General features: G+C 38.2%; 1 protein-coding gene across 2 annotated transcripts in view; it reads right to left on the reverse strand.

Moving 5' to 3' along the window:
* LOC128701567 (huntingtin) overlaps positions 1–17872 on the reverse strand; it is a 94786-nt gene that overhangs the window by 20754 nt on the left and 56160 nt on the right. For both annotated transcript variants that reach the window (XM_053795337.2, XM_053795336.2), the window contains exons 25-40: positions 15922–16082; positions 14838–14986; positions 13908–14044; positions 12493–12627; positions 11864–11968; positions 10801–11078; positions 10066–10235; positions 9505–9721; positions 9265–9358; positions 8330–8509; positions 7940–8193; positions 6773–6937; positions 5696–5846; positions 4592–4769; positions 2019–2209; positions 239–438 (exon numbers count right to left, since the gene is read on the reverse strand). In XM_053795337.2, the coding sequence (XP_053651312.2) occupies positions 239–438; positions 2019–2209; positions 4592–4769; positions 5696–5846; positions 6773–6937; positions 7940–8193; positions 8330–8509; positions 9265–9358; positions 9505–9721; positions 10066–10235; positions 10801–11078; positions 11864–11968; positions 12493–12627; positions 13908–14044; positions 14838–14986; positions 15922–16082 (2765 nt within the window). The remainder of the gene's footprint in view (positions 1–238; positions 439–2018; positions 2210–4591; positions 4770–5695; positions 5847–6772; positions 6938–7939; positions 8194–8329; positions 8510–9264; positions 9359–9504; positions 9722–10065; positions 10236–10800; positions 11079–11863; positions 11969–12492; positions 12628–13907; positions 14045–14837; positions 14987–15921; positions 16083–17872) is intronic.

Here is a 17872-nt window from a genome sequence, read left to right on the forward strand (position 1 = left end):
CTGTTTTATTACAAATGCATTTTACTCCTGAATGTTAGGAGTAAATACAGTATTGTAATAAACCTTCAGTTCCAACACATCTAAATTTACATTTTGTTTTTTGCTTATTACCTCTGATTTCTATATTATGCTGCATAACATTTCTTCATCTAGTGCAGTATTCAATTACCTAAATGTATACACTGCAGTTATTCTCTTTGGTTATCACAGTTGATAAGCAAAAGAAACATTAACATACCTTGGAAGTGCTCTAGGTTTGACGAGATAAGAGGCAGCAGCATGAAGGGCGGCCACCATAGAACAGACATAAGATATCCGGTCAGGTAGACCCAACAGGCCGGATAAAGTACCACAACGCAAGACAGCATCCACACAGTTTAGGCACAGACTGGCTACCTCAACACTCACACTGCCTAGCCAAACTTGCCAGTGCAGATACTGAAATGTTTCAAGGGTTTTAGAATGCAAAAATTTCGAAGAGGAAACTTTTAAAAACTATGTAAAGATGATTAACCCTTGAGTAGAAAAAAAGTTTCAAGAAAAACTTTCATACCAAAATTAATCACAAATATAATACTACCTAAGTGATTTAACATTAGCCAAAAAGCAATCCTTATATGTTATACAACATATGAGGCTAATATGCTGAAGGTCATAACCATGTAGGGATGTGTGATTAAGTTTTGCTAGTAGTGTATTTTGCTAAGCAGCAATCAAGTAGTAGGCACTATATTACTCATTCACAAATATCTGTATGCCTTATCGAGCACCAGAGTGTATTGTGTTATGTAAGGTTAGGTGAAGTATTGGCATTTAAAGCTTAAATCTTGAGGTCTTGATATCCATTCTCAAATGGCTGCAGATAAACCCAACACTTGATTTATCACAGCACTTTTTCCCAATCAAACCACCTGCAATGTTCCATTTTTTTTTTTTAACACATTGGCCATTTCCCACCGAGGCAGGGTGACCCAAAAAGAAAGAAAACACTTTCGTCATCATTCAACACTTTCACCATCACTCATACATAATCACTGTCTTTGCAGAGGCACTCAGATACAACAGTTTAGATGTCCCTCCAAACTGCCAATATCCCAAACCCTTCCTTTAAAGTGCAGGCATTGTACTTCTCACTTCTAGGATCCAAATCTGGCTAACTGGTTTCCCTGAATCCCTTCACAAAATATTACCCTGTTCACACTCCAACAGCTTGTTAGGTCCCAAAAACCATGTTTCCATTCACTCCTATCTAACACGCTCACGCACGCTTGCTGAAAGTCCAAGCCCTCCTTTACCCCCCTCCCCTCCAACCTACCCCACCACTACCCTACCATTGTATCTAATATTTTAAAAAATCTTGAAATAAAGTATGCAATACAAGTGAATAAATGAAGCTGGATCGAGGCTAGTATACTTAATACTACACCCACTTGTACAACAGAAGTTCAGCATCTTGTAAAACTTGAAGCTCTTCCAATAATCACAAATAACCTGCGATTAAATGAACTCATGACGACAGTGTGGTTCATCCTGAACCATTGTCAAGGAACGCCCAAGCAACACAGTTCCCCGTGACCTGGTGGCAAAAGCTCTTGCTTCACGTGGTGAGGGTCTGGGTTTGATTCCCAGTGAAGGGATGGAAACATGGACATGTTTCCTTACACCGGTTGTCTATGTTCACCCGTCAGTAATAATGGGTACCTGGGTGTTAGTCGACTGGTGTGGATCACATCTTGGGACAAAACTGACCCAATTTCCGGGAAATCCTCTGCATAACATGTGGCTAGGCCTGTATACCTTGTACATGTACTTGTAGAAATAAAGATATTATTATTATTATTATTATTATTATTATTATAAGAAAAAGCATAGGTCAGAAGATAACTGTGACTTGAAAAGGTACAGAATGGACAAAAACTTCATAAGTTTTCTTTTTCTAAGTGTGGGTTATTTGTGATTTGTTCTAGCCACAGTACTGCAACGTTTTTATCCATCCTCCACCAATATACGTGACTCACCTCCATAGCCAAGAGAGCAAACCGCAGTATATGCTCCGAGTTGTCCGGCAAGACCTGGGCACCCCAGGGAAGACGTGTCATTGAAGTAAGGTACTCCACTACAGCTGGAGCCAGTGTATCCACCACACTACCAATACCATCGTCGCCAGACAGCAGCTTGCACACTCGCTCACTGTATTTGTTTCCTCCACCTGAGAAGAGATAAGTGCTGATGAAAGAAAGTAAAATACTCTATGATAATAGCTTAATTAGTTAACATTTTATCAAAAATTTCCAGCTTGTGATAGTCATCCATTATTTACCTAAAATACCTTTTGAATGGTTATAAATTTTCTGGGTTTGCAGGTGTGCATGTATAAAAAATAACATCATCATTAAGGCTATTGAAAATACATGTCAGTAAATGATAAACTTGATAATTAGAAAATCATTATTTGCATGACAAAACTAAATTTAAAGTTACACATTTTGTTTCCTTGGCAAATAAAAGCATCAATCTCTGGCTGAAGATTTTTTGCTAAATATAATTTTTTATAAAGTATATTGAACCCATTTTGTAGATTACCTGGAAAGCCAATTTAAGAAAACTGTATTCCATATACTGTACATAAATTAATACTTATTTTAAGTTTTTGAACACCATCAGACCTTCAACTAATGAGGAAAATAAATTTTGATACAGTGTTTGCAACACAAAAAATTTACCCTGAAAATATCTCAAGGAGAGACTTGATTATTTAATGTGATTTTATTTTCAGCCACACATGTTTAAAGGTTACAAATGAAAGTGAACTGCAAATTCACAACTACCCCAAAATTTTGAGTTAAAACATTAGAAAAAGTTTTAGACCATCTCAGACCATTATAAAGTCACAAGTGACTTGAAAACGACCCAGGACCAGGTCCAGAACATCACCTAAAGTATCACTTATAAACTGTGGTTTGTAAGTGAAACCTCAGAATGTGAGACAGCAGTGAACTGTTCCACCCATGTGACTTTTATTCTTCATGAACTGCTAAGAAATAATATTCGATGATGAACTAAGACAATACCTGGGGTATCTCTATATCAAAATAAAGATACCCTAAGTGTTGCACGTGTCTTATTCACCAGCTTATAAGTACAGTGGACCCCCGGTTTACGATATTATTTCATTCCAGAAGTATGTTCAGGTGCCAGTACTGACCAAATTTGTTTCCATAAGGAATATTGTGAATTAGATTAGTCCATTTCAGACCCCCAAACATACACATACGAACGCACGTACATAAATACACTTACATAATTGGTCGCATTGGGAGCTGATCGTAAACCGGGGGTCCACTGTACTATACACTATTAACTACTTCTTTCAACATACCAGCCATATCCCACTGAGGCAGGGTGGCCCAAAAAAGAAAAACGAAAGTCTCTCTTTTTAACTTTAGTAATGTATACAGGAGAAGGGGTTACTAGCTCCTTGCTCCTGGCATGTTAGTCGCCTCTTACGACACGCATGGCTTACGTAGGAATAAGTCTGTTCCACTTCCTCATGGAGGTAAGAGGAAATAAACAAGAACAAGAACTAGTAAGATAGAAGAAAACCCAGAGATGTGTTTGTATATATATGCTTGTACATGCATGTGTAGTGTGACCTAAGTGTAAGTAGAAGTAGTGAGACATGCCTGAAATCTTTCATGTTTATGAGATGAAAAAAAAGACACCAGCAAACCTACCATCATGTAAAACAATTACAGGCTTCCATTTTACTCTCACTTGGCAGGACGGTAGTACCTCTCTGGGTGACTGCTGTCTACCAACCTACTACCTAGGTACACTATCAACGTTATGATATAATACAGCCTCTCCTCACTTAACAACGGAGTTCCGTTCCTGAGACCACCTTGTTAAACAAATTTGTCGCTAAGTGAGGAGCATACTATAATGGTAGTGAGTTTGTGTCAATCATCTCTGATATTGTTTTTATGTCACCTTTGCACTATTTATAACAACATTTCTGGCATATTTTTAAATGTTTATACAGTAGTGTACTGTACATTGAAATAAACAGAATAGAGGAAATCAGCTCTAATATACATTATTTAGATATGAATACTGGTTTTATAGGTAGTAGGTTGGTAGACAGCAACCGCCCAGGTACATCTTGCTACTTCTTCTTACACTTAGGTCACACTACACATACATGTATACAAGCATATATATACACACCCCCTCTGGGTTTTCTTCTATTTTCTTTCTAGTGCTTGTTCTTGTTTATTTCCTCTTATCTCCATGGGGAAGTGGAACAGAATTCTTCCTCCGTAAGCCATGCGTGTTGTAAGAGGTGACTAAAATGCCGGGGGCAAGGGGCTAGTAATCCCTTCTCTTGTACAAATTACTAAATTTAAAAAGAGAAACTTTCGTTTTTCTTTTTGGACCACCCTGCCTTAGTGGGATACGGTCAGTCTGTTGAAAAAAAAAATGAATACTGGTCAGAGAGCCTGTCGTAAGTCTGAGGTGTCGGTAAATGAGTACGTCTCTAAGTTAAGAGAGGCTGTACTCACTGCTTGGAATATTCATTAGTGAATCATACCTGGGGTGAAGGTGTGATGTGGGCGTGGTAAGGAGCCAGCAACCTGGGCTAGATGTTGAAGCAATATTACTTTGCTGGCAGTGTACAAGGGAGCTTCCCCAGTGCCACTACCACTGCTGCACTCTTCACTGTCACCTGTCTCCACTGAACTGTTACAATCACCCCAGTCTCTGTTGGCCTGGTATTTTATATTAAAATAATCAATAACATAATTAAAAAGAATATTTGTAAATAAAGAATAAAAATGTACAATACCCTGACTGGAATACACAAAAAACCTGCCCATAAGAGAAAGAAGTGGACCAAAACATTATCATATGCTTCTTTCTACTATATATACCTGGGTTATTTGTGTAGTATTGGTAAATGAGTTTGTATTCAGGGGTGGCTCCAGAAGTTTTATATAGGAGAGGCTTAGGGGTGGCAGTTTAGTTGGACGAGGGGTCTAAGGGGACTTGAACCAGCATTAATGTTTTTATTAGGGAAGCTTTGAAAAGCTAGAATTTTTGAGTGCTTCATCCCCTCTTTTCCCTGGTACTGCCCCTGTTCATATGACTATTTTCAAAATATTTTACATAAAGACACACTATTACACTAAATCACAGAATGGGTGGGGCTTGAACTCATGGTAAGTGATTCCTAAAGCTCACAACTGCCAGTTGGCTTCCTCAGTGGCAGAGGAAGCCAATGGTTGGCAAAATGTTTCCACAATAAAGATACCCAAGTGTTGCACGAGTGTCTCATTCATCAACTTGTCAGTTTTCTGAACCATTTACATAACAAAGTGACAGATACCAGACCGAATTATCATTAGATATTAATATCAAACAACTGCTCATGAGAACCACAAAAAAAAACAGAAGGACCAACAAATAATTGGGAAATGGCAGAGGCCACACAAACAATCATTTATATTCATTTGTTATTGTCCAGTATTATTTGGTGATTGGTTATCTGGCTTCCAAAATTACCCAGCAGTCTAGCACCCACTCCTGCCAAAGGGGCAAAATAATCAATGATCTACTGTAATGCATAATCACTCTTAAATTTTAAAGAGTATTATGATCAATACTTTTGTAATAAATATATACAGTGTACAAGTACCTGTAGGGTAGTGGTAAGTCCCAATCTCAGGGTGTGTGTCAGCATGGCAGCATTGAATGTTTTCCCAGACATAATGTTGATAATTTCACTATACTCCAGCTGACTCAACAGCTGGCCACACTCCAGCCCACCTCCTTCTCCCTGCATACATCTGCAAAACCAATCCAACCATCTTTACATATTTTGTCTCTACATATTTATCACTGCACTTATATATACAGCACATATATCATATTCTGTTCCACATCTCCATGGGAAAGTGGAACAGAATTCTTCCTTCGTAAGCCATGAGTGTCATACGAGGCGACTAAAATGCCAGGAGCAAAGGGGGGGGGGAGGGGGCTCGAAAGGAAAAATGAAAGTTTCTCCTTTTTTTAAAGGAGAAACTTTCATTTTTCCTTTCGAGCCCCCCCCCCCCCCATCGGTAGGATACGGCTGATTTGTTGAAAGAAAAATATATAGTATGTGCTAAGTATTGTCAGTGATCTACTATAACATCATTATCAATACTGATACAATTGCTATTATTATTAAAAATAGTTAGTAGTGTATATACAATATTTTAATCCTCAAATAAGATAATTCTTAATAAGATAAGTATGAAAGCTATGAATTAAGGCTCAAAAGGATTCTTGGGTGTGAGCTGGACTTGCCTAGCTTGGACCAGTAGGTCTGCTGCAATGCTCCTTCTTTCTTATGCTCCTCCATCTTCCATACATTGAAAATTACAAATTCTGTTCAAACTCTTACTATTCAAATACAGCAAATAATTATTATGTTCACTGCCATTGGGCTGTGTAGTGTCTGGAAACAGGAGGCAATCAGGTTTGATCCAAGGAAGATCAGAACAACATCAGATCTCTGAAAGAAGTCCTCCACCAGCATCGAAGAATTTCCTTTACCTCTGATTAACCTGCTTATAAAACAATTTAGAAAATATTTACCTGTTTGAGCAAGGGGCTAGTAACCTCTTCTCCTGCATAAATTACTAAATGTAAAAAGAAAGACTTTTGTTTTTCTTTTTGGGTCACCCTGCTTTGGTGGGATACAACTGGTTTGCTAAAAAGAAGTATTTACCTGTTTCTTACAAGTTGCAGGTACCAGTTGAGATCTAAACGAGTAGTGGTAGTTGTTGGACTATGGTGGTACTGAGTGGGTAATGAGGCCTCACTGCTCTGAGGAACATGGACACCATGGACCTGGTTCAAGAGCCGTTGTAGTAGGCCATACAACTGCCCATATCTGCAATTTAAAAAGTTTATCTACACAACAAATAACAATCAATTCCATATAAACTATCAATATTCTGAATATATCAAACTGTATTACTGGAATGACCATAGGCATCTAGTTATTGGATTTTTTTTTTTTTTTTTTTCAACAAGTCGGCCGTCTCCCACCGAGGCAGGGTGAATATTGTACAAAATTCTGGCTATACTATGCTTATATTAACCATTTTTAAAAGGAAAAGATTTTGTTTTTACAGTAAAATCAAGTTAACACATGGGTTATGTTCCTGAGAATCAACTTTTCACCTAAATTAGTACTAACTGAAGTGAGGAACATATGGGAAAATTATGGCTGTGTTCCTAAAACTTCAAAAAAAGCCAAACAAATTTTTTGGAAAATAGCTTTAAAAATTCAAAAGAAGCAACAATCTCTTTTATCTTATAGTCTGGTTGCTACTTTTGATGATCTGCAAGTGTGTGGAGAGAGTTAATATATCCCTGTACATTACTAGTACAAACATGGAGGGCAGTAACAGTAACCACCATCAAAACTGCCTCCCACCCTGTCAGAGTTTCATACTTAACTTTCTTTTTGGCACCTTCAGCATCACTAGCAGTACAGCATTTTTCTGGGTGCCATGGGTAATATTCAGAGATGTGACAGGTTGATGAAAATATCCATAACCCTTTGATAAACATAGTACGGGTGGGAAGAGGACAATTGGTGATGACTGGCCTCCCCCAAAAAGACAATGGAGTCACCTACAGGTCTGGAGAGACAATATTCTACCATGTGGCCATTCATGTTATTATGAGTTACTCAATTCCATAATGCTTCTTTTTTTTGTAATTTATGGTGAATTACTCACATTTCCTTTTCCATGCAAATCAGATTATAATTAAATTTTTTTCAATCACATCTTGCTGAATTCAAATTTATCAATCAGGTAAACTGCAGTTTTACTGTACAATAAATGGAAATCGAGGCAATGAAAAAACTTTGCTAATAACTTACCGTTTCTCAAGGTTATTTTCCTTCATATAACTAGAAATTTTGGTAAGATCTTCCAGAGGAAGCTGAATCAGAACTTGTCCCGGAGGCATGGCTAGCAAGAGGTGCAATCGCTGAGTGGCCAATGCACAGGCAGCCCGCGTCACTACTAAGTACGGCAGTGCTAGCAGCCGCTCCACTATGAAGGTTATAAGTGCTCCCGACTGTGATATATGAACTCCTGACACCAGTGAAATTATGTGCCCACCATACTCTGCCTGAAAACAAGTATAGAGTCATTATGACTACATTACAACACATTAAAATTCAGTCTTCTGCCTGAAAACACACACATCCACAGGTAACATAAGGAATTTCAGAAATTTTAAGCACTTTGAGTTAATCAGTTTCTACCTTTTGGACATATTCACAGCGAGCGTGGATGGCCTGAATGAGAAGTGCTGAGGCTGCTGGAGATCCATGGATGGACTGAATGAGCGTATGAATCGGTGGCTCCACATGGAGAATAACCACATCACTTATGTGCTGCACAACGAGCCAAGTTAACCACTCTCCTTCCTGCATGTGACGAACCTGTGGGGAAAAATCAAAAGCATGATTCACCCACAGGAACTGAAAACGTGCAGATTTTTTTTTAACACCCCAGTCATCTCTCGCTGAGGTAAGGTGACCTTAAACAAGAAATGTTTTCAATTACATTCATGGGAAAGCTTTACATCTGTAGGGGTCATACAGTATCTGGAGAACAGAGGGTAATCAGGTCTAATCCAAGGAGAGGAAGGGTACATTTAATTCCTTGGGTCAAGTGCCCTTCACCAGCATCAAGATTTTTTCTCTAAGATATTAAACATGTAAAAAATAAACAGTTGTAAATAACTAGGTATCTACTGGAGAAGAGTAATGTCCCTGCAGCCTAATTATGAGTGTAATAAAAGTAATTAGCTTCTTCTTTCAATGCACCAGCCATATCCCACCAAGGCAGGGTGGCCCATAAAGAAAAACAAAAGCCCCTTGCTCCTGGCATTTTAGTTGCCTGAGTAATTAGCTACATGAGCAAATTACCTTGAACATTGAAAACATTCATTAAAGAATAGAAAAGCACAATACCATGACTGGAATAATACACAAATAACTCGCACGTAGGAGAATGAAACTTACGACATTTTGGTCCAACTTGGAGCATTAACTAGTAAATGATCCAAGCCGGACTGAAACATCATCATAATTTTAGTTCTATCTGCAGGTTATTTGTGTTTTCATTAAAAATTTACGCAATCATATAAGGGCAACATAATTAATCTGATTCCAAGAAGCTAGCTTTAACTTACCACAAATTCTGAGAACACAAGAAGCCCACATCTTCTTAAGAATTCTAAAGACAAGCAGCTAGAAGGTCCACTTGCTTCACTCACAACAGAACTACTGCAAAAATATTAATTCATTTTTATTAGCCTGTGTGCAATAACTTAATAAAATTCACTCAAGAAGATTTTCCTTGTTTCCATGTAACAAATTAATTAATAAAGTAGTTTTTATTAACTGAAGATAAAGAAGCTTCACCAACCCACCTTACACTAGTGACTGATTTTCTCTGGCAGGTTCTGAGCACACGGGTCCATAGGTTCTGGGAAGTGAGATCAAGACAGGTGAGTAGCTTGCACCAGAGCAGTGTGAGGGGAGGATACCAGCCTGATACAAAGAGCAGAGCTTCACTAATTTCTTCAGCTAATTCAACTTCCCTGCTACAAATGTCCTTCAGTGAAATTATCACTTCTCTCCACTGACCTAAGGGTAATAAAAATAAGTAAGTTGAGATATGACATGCACTGCAATACATTTTATTTTAGTCACACTGCATAATGTTATACTACAGTGTGAATTAGTTATATTAATATAACTAATATTACAAATAAAATGTATGAAAACAAGATAATTAATTTGTAATTAAAAAACATAAGCTATAGAGTCTTTCAACTCAAGAAAGATGAGGCTCCAAATCATGGAATGAGTGAGCTTCGCCTGCCAGGAGTTTAAGCACCACCCATTCCATGAATTGTTTGCAATCATGTTACTATGATTTCGTGAGTTGTGAGACTCTAATTTAACAAGTGATCTGCACTACATCCCACCTGAGAGGGTCAGATGCAAGAGAGTGAGCAGCAAGTGGTGTGACAGATGAACCAACATATCAGGAGAATGATGTCCACCTCCACCTTCCGGAGGTAGTCCACTGTTCAGCAGGGTGAGCCGCACACTTCTGATCTCACTAACACTCACACGAACAACCTCCAGCAAAAATCTGCATATATTATCAAGAAATGATAAGTGTACAGTACATATTTTGAGTGTAATTTGTTTTATAACCACACCATACTGGTCACTAAGATGTTCAGTTTTGTTAGGTAAATGGACACAGATGCAACTAATGTGACATTTTATTGTGGCAACATTTCACTCTCCAGGAGCTCTCTCAAGCCATAACAGCATGACAAAGCTCCTGAGGAGCAAAACACTGCCACAATAAAATGTCCCATTAGTTGCATCTGTGTCCATTTACCTAATATTTTGTTGGTATTTCTAGTATTGTTACAAATGTTCAATTTTATAAATATCTCAAATCTTTTCTCTACTACAATACCCTTCAATTCTCACGAAAACTATTTCCTTATGCACTCTCTAAGTTTTCCACTCTCACCAGAAGGTATCCATCCCTTTTTCAGCAAGTGCCTCATGAACCTCATAAACACATTTTACACTGACAGCTTACTGTCTATTCCACGACTGATCCTCTCATATGCCTATTCTTGATCTATGAATACAACAGCACTTTTTCACTACAATATTAAACAAAAGTAGTGTATTACCTGGCCATGGCTACTTGCGGAAGAGTTTCTGGTTGGGTAACATTCAGAGGATCTCTAAAACGAATTGACGAATCTGTAACCTGTCGTTGTACAGCCTCTGGCGCTAAGGAAGCCTCTGTAGGAACAACGTCTGCAGGTGTTTCAGTATGTATATAGTCCATACTGAGGCCCAGCTCTTCTAGGCGTGCCAGCACCAACTCCGGGGTAGAGTGGGTTATAAGAATACGAAGCAGCAGCAACACACTGCCCACCCATCTCTCTACACCCACTGTAGTCTCCTGCAAGAAAAGAGCTAATGTAGGAAAATTTATTATTCCATTTATACCATCCCTAATATTTCAAGAACAATAAATCTAGTGAATTTATATTTCAAAGCATACATTAAAATATATTTATCTAATTAGAGAACTGTACAGGCAAGCCTGGTTTATTCAACATCTATTGATGAGAAAAGCACTGAACTCAGAACAATAAATTATTCAAACTCTCTTTAGCTTGCACGAAACGCTCTGCATAACTATGGGCTTTCTGCATGCACACCCAAATGTCACCGATCTCTGTACAAACCTTGTATTATGCTGTAATAAATCTGTGTCTTGTCTTTGTCTATAAAGTGGCATGAATGGTTTGCTTAAATGGTACCTAGTGTTGTGTATGTCGAGTAAGTGAATGATGTGAGCCCACATTATACTTGCTCGGCCACAATGTGCTTAACTGTTCGTTAAATAAGCTTGCAGGTATTCAAGTCTTTGAACATACTTAAAATTTTTGAGAAAACAATATCTGAATTTTGGTAAAGAATTGTCTCAAAAATGATTTATGCATGTAAAAATACAAATATAATGATAAACCAAGTTTTTGTTTTTTACACACATAAACATTGCCAAAATTCACGTGAAGTTCACCTTTACCAGTCAGAAAGAATCATAACTAATCACAACAACTCACCTTAAGTGGAACTTTTCAGAAATGCATCTACCATGCAAATCAAGGGACAGGCGCCTTTATGATTTATATAACAGTCACCCGTGGAATATACATACATGACTCGTGCAATACTCACTAGTTCACAAGGAGAAGTAAAGAGAGCCTTCAGTACACAGTCAACAGGACGATACACACTGGCACACACTCCATGCATTACTTCTTCAACGGCTGCAAGGGAATCCTGCAAAAATATCAGAATTATTGCACTAAAAATCAGTGCAGTACACAGTATATTTTTTATTTCAACACAGCAGCAGCAATCTCCCACAAAGACAAGGTAACCCAAAAAAGAAACATTCACCATCATTCGCTCCATCACTGTATATATATTTACGGTATATAATAAAAAAAAAAGAATAAATACAGTACAATGCAATTCCTCAATGTCAAGTACTTAATTAATAATATAATTCTGAGCATTAGTGTTGCTGCATTGCTACTTCAGAGCGTTTTATGCATGTTCTTCCCTAATTTATTGCAAAATATCCCTACACATATTATTACTTACTAAAAATTGAACAAAGTAATTTAAAAAACATTACTTCAAAATTTCTGAAATTGCTTTTGTCATCAGAATATAAAATAGTTTTACATCATTATACCAAATAATTCTCTTAATTTCTTTTATTTTTGAATACATCTGTCACAAAGCTTGGCAATTTTGAATTATTCTCTAAACTCTTACAGATGCTCAGGCCATCTTACCACGGAATCAAGATTAACTTGCAACTTGGACAAGAGTGGAAGCAGCGTGTCAATCACTTGTCGTGAGAGCTTCCTCCAGCGCTCCCTGTGAGCTTCCATTGTAGCACTTAACACCAGGGAGATAAGGCGAAGAACCTGACAGTAAAATTATTTGGTGAAACCATCTAAGGTACAGTATATACCTCACTTTATAATTCAAGCATATTATTAAAAATGCTGGGATGTTTCTTCCCATTTTTATTAATTAACACATCGGTCATTTCCCACCAGGGAAGGGTGACCCCAAAAAAAAGAAGAAACATTTTCATCATCACTCACTTCATCACTGTCTTGCCAGAGGCATGCTGATAATACAACTGAAAAACTGCAACATATCTCCTTCCCTCCTTCAGAGTGCAGTCATTGTACTTCCCACCTTCAAGACTCAAGTCTGGCTGACCAGTTTCCCAGAATCCCTTCATAAATGTTACCTTGCTCATATATATAATCTTTCTTTCTTTCAACACACCGGCCGTATCCCACCGAGGCGGGGTGGCCCAAAAGGAAAAACGAAAGTTTCTCCTTTTACATTTAGTAATATATACAGGAGAAGAGGTTACAGACCCCTGGCAGTCTTCAAGCTGGCACTGGACAAGCACCTAAAGTCGGTTCCTGACCAGCCGGGCTGTGGCTCGTACGTTGGTTTGCATGCACCCAACAGTAACAGCCTGGTTGATCAGGCTCTGATCCACCAGGAGGTCTGGTCACAGACCGGGCCGCGGGGGCGTTGACCCCCGGAACTCTCTCCAGGTAAACTCCAGGTAATACTTCAGTGAATGGAGATGACTCACAAGCAGTATTCCACAGAGGGAATGCAGGTAATACACCATGAGCTTCTCTCCACTCCTGGATCTATATACTGTATGTTTTTCAATAGGTAATGTTTTTAAATAGTCCATAACAATCCTACATAGAAGCTATGTTCACCCCATCCCTGAACTATTCATGCAGGAAACATGGTAAGGATGAGAGTTACTTTATACACAGGTTATAATATTTCAAGTGCCATCTTGTGTGCCTGCCTAACTGTGATTATCAATTTATATTTACAGGTTACAAGGGCAGAGGTATAGTATCCTAGCTTCAGTATTCAATCCATAAAAGAATAATTTAATTTCAGTTGTTTTAACACTCACTACTCTCTCTAGTATGTCATTATATTATTCTACTGAGGAAAAATTTACTGTTTTAAACTGTTGTGTGTACTTATTACGGACCCCAATGGAAATAAATCACTCTGTCTGACTTTTCTGGGTTATCCTAGGTTCTCTACACATATGCTGCTATGTATGATAATCTATGTGACTACATTTGTGTATACCTGAATAAATTTACATACCCCTATACAAAAGTAGAAAGAAAAAAATGAAACTTACCTGGTGATAATGTGCAAGTCTTAGGAGCATTGAGCAGAGGACTTCTCGTTGAGTTTCAAGCTCACGTTGATCAGTCACACTCGTTGTGCTCCGCACCAAGAAGAGATCCTCCACTAGTGGTTGTAGTGCCAATACACCTGATACATGACAAGAAAGAATGTACAGTTCAAGACGTTTATTAATATACAGTTCAAGACGATTATTTATTAACATACAGTTCAAGACTTTTACTAAAAGGAAACATTCTGACACAAGTGACTTCATCAGTCCTAATCAACAGCTTGTCAATATTACAATAAAATTTACAACCGGAGGTGATGTGGTTTACGAGATCAATTGAACTGTGATGTCCATGCACTTCTGGCACAGCTGCTAAGGAATGAAGATGGTGAAGGTTATCCTACCTTAGCATAAAAAAACGGAAAAAGGTAATTCTAGGGATTAATGAACTGTACTCTGAATTAATTTTTTTTTTTACACATTGGCTGTCTCCTACCCAGTCAGGGTGACCCAAAAAAAAAATAACAGTTTATCTTCTTTTTAAATTCAGTAATTCATACAGGAGAAGGGGCTACTAGCCCCTGGCTCCCAGCATTTTAGTTGCCTCTTATGAAGCAAGGATTTTTCTGTCTTAATTACAATTTTTTTTTTAACACATTGGCCATTTCCCACCAAGGCAGGGTGACCCAAACAGAAAGAAAATTTTTTTTGTCATCATTCAACACTTTCACCATCACTCATACATATTCACTGTCTTTGCAGAGGTGCCCAGATATGACAGTTCAGATGTCCCTCCAAACTGCCAATATCCCAAACCCCTCTTAATTAATTACATAATTAATTACATAATCATGAAAAAACAATGTTCCAGTACTTTGTTTCAGTAACACTCTCTGGACAACTCATTCCAAGGCAGGTGACAACACTTACAGTGAGATAGGGGAGGCTGACCACTAGCCATAAGACCATCGCAAAGCTGAATTATCTTGGGAACCCCAATGATACTCTTGCTGTGATGCCGCTCATAAGACAGCAGTACTAGGAACCGAAACATGGAGGGAATCAACTCCTCTGCCTGCCTGAAACATAAATGCTAGGATTTTCTATATGTCTCATTAAAAATGCTATAACTTTTCATTAACATATAAGCTGAGAATTATTCAAGACAACTGAAAGTTTGATAAGTAAGACACATTTATAACACTAGGTATCTTCACTGATAAAAAATTTACTGTAATTGCTTTACAATTAAAAATCTCTCAAAAATTCAGTTCAGTATTATACAGGGTGTTTCAAAAAAAGATGGACCCAATTTCAAAGCAGTATATTTCACGATCGGGTCCATCTTTTTGAAGCACCCTGCATTATTTGAAAGATGATGTAATTAAACTATAAATCCTTGAGCATGATAAAAAATAAGTTGGAGGCAATACAGATAAAATTAAATCTTTTTCATATATCAGTAATTAAAAATATATATAACAATAAAAACTACAGGGAGTAGGTTGGTAGACAGCAACCGCCCAGGAAGGCATTACCGTCCTGCCAAGTGAGTGTAAAACAGAAGCCTGTAATTGTTTTACATGATGGTAGGATTGCTGTTGTCTTTTTTTTTTCTGTCTCATACACATGCAAGATTTCAGGTACGTCTTGCTACTTCTACTTAAACTTAGGTCACACTACACATACATGTACAAGCATATATATACACACCCCTCGGGGTTTTCTTCTATTTTCTTTCAGGATCTTGTTCTTGTTCATTTCCTTTTACCTTCATGGGGAAGTGGTACAGAATTCTTCCTCCGTAAGCCATGCGTGTTGTAGGAGGCAACTAAAATGCCAGTAGTAAGGGGCTAGTAACCCCTTCTCCTGTATATATTACTAAATGTAAAAGGAGAAACTTTCAGTTTTCCTTTTGGGCCACCCCGCCTTGGAGGGATACGGCCAGTGTGTTGAAAGAAAGAAGAAGAACAATAAAAATATATTGCATATAGTAATACTATGAAAAACTTACTTGATTTGTCCTTCTTCAATATATTCAAATTGCTTGATCACATAACCAATAAATATCTGATCGGAGTCCAAAAGGCAATAGTTGACACGAATTTGTACGAGGTGGATCAGCAGCTGCAGGACTGATCTCTGCATGATGACATCACTTGATACTGTATACAGCTGGCAAACACAAATAAACATTAAATTAAATAAAGGTACATTTACAAAGTGATATTTTACACTTTTGTGAGAATAATAATATAAGCAGAGACCACAGAATGAGTGGGCTTTAAACCCATGGTGAGTCCTAAAACTTGTTCTCCATGGGTTCAAACCCCACTCAATCCATGGTTTGTTAGCAAACGTGTTATTACAGTTTTGTGAGTCATGAGCAGAGAGGATTCATACTGAAACCTAGCTCCTAACACCACAGACATACATCGAAGTGCACTGGAGTACATGACAAAAGTTAACATCAGAAGAACTTTACAATGCACACTGAGGTATATACATAAATATCCCTCACATAGGAAAGCTTATAAGGTAATCTGATGAAAAGGGCTAACTACCATCTGGTTATCTCTACTTGTCTAGATATATGAGGAAAGGATAGTATAGCACATAAAACAATCATGCCAAAACTTGAACTTGGTGACAAATAGCCAAGGGGCCATATCGTAGGGTTGGGTAAATATTCTCGTTAGAATTCATTTAGTTGTGGTATTGTAATGGTTAGTGTGCCTGCCTCATGCCTGTGGGGTTGGTAGATTAATTCCCGTAAGACCACTTGCACCTCATGTACAAAATTAATTGATAAAATTATCCCACTGAAATCTGACATATCAAGTACTGTTAACAATACAGGTGCTCCTTGACTTACAATGGGGTTACATTCTGAAGAACCCATCATAAGTTGAAAATATTCTAAGTTGAAAATGATTGTTTTTTTTTAACAAGTCAGCCGTCTCCCACCGAGGCAGGGTGACCCAAAAAGAAAGAAAATCCCCAAAAAGAAAATACTTTCATCATCATTCAACACTTTCACCTCACTCACACATAATCCCTGTTTTTGCAGAGGTGCTCAGAACACAACAGTTTAGAAGCATATACAGTGGACCCCCGCATAACGATGGCATCGCATAGCGATTTTTCCGCATAACGATTACTTTTATCGCAAAATTTTTGCCCCGCATACCGATTAAAAACCCGCATACCGATTTTCGTCCGAGACGCGTCCAATGTGCCCTCACATGTGCCGGCCGTCCCATTGTTTACCAGCCAGCCTCCGCGGTAACATCCAAGCATACACTCGGAATATTTCGTATTATTACAGTGTTTTCGGTGGTGTTTCTGGAAAATAAGTGACCATGGGCCCCAAGAAAGCTTTTGCCAACCCTGTGGTAAAAAGGGTGAGAATTAGTATGGAAATTAAGAAAGATTTTGAAGGGTTTGGGGCTAACCCTGCTATCAGAACACAACAGTTTAGAAGCATATACGTATAAAGATACATAACATATCCCTCCAAACTGCTAATATCCCGAACCCCTCGTTTAGAGTGCAGGCATTGTACTTCCCATTTCCAGGACTCAAGTCTAGCTATATAAAAATAACCGGTTTCCCTGAATCCCTTCACTAAATATTACCCTGCTCACACTCAAACAGATCGTCAGGTCCCAAATACCATTCGTCTCCATTCACTCCTATCGAAAACGCTCATGCACGCCTGCTGGGAGTCCAAGCCCATCACACACAAAACCTCCCTTACCCCTTCCTTCTAACCTTTTCGAGGACGACCCCTACCCCGCCTTCCTTCCCCAACAGATTTATACGCTCTCCATGTCATTCTACTTTGATCCATTCTCTCTAAATGACCAAACCACCTCAACAACCCCTCTTCAGCCCTCTGACTAATACTTTTATTAACTCCACACCTTCTCCTAATTTCCACACTCTGAAATTTCTGCATAATA

This window comes from Cherax quadricarinatus, chromosome 78, assembly GCF_038502225.1.
Source record: "Cherax quadricarinatus isolate ZL_2023a chromosome 78, ASM3850222v1, whole genome shotgun sequence".
NCBI classification, from domain to species: domain Eukaryota; kingdom Metazoa; phylum Arthropoda; class Malacostraca; order Decapoda; family Parastacidae; genus Cherax; species Cherax quadricarinatus.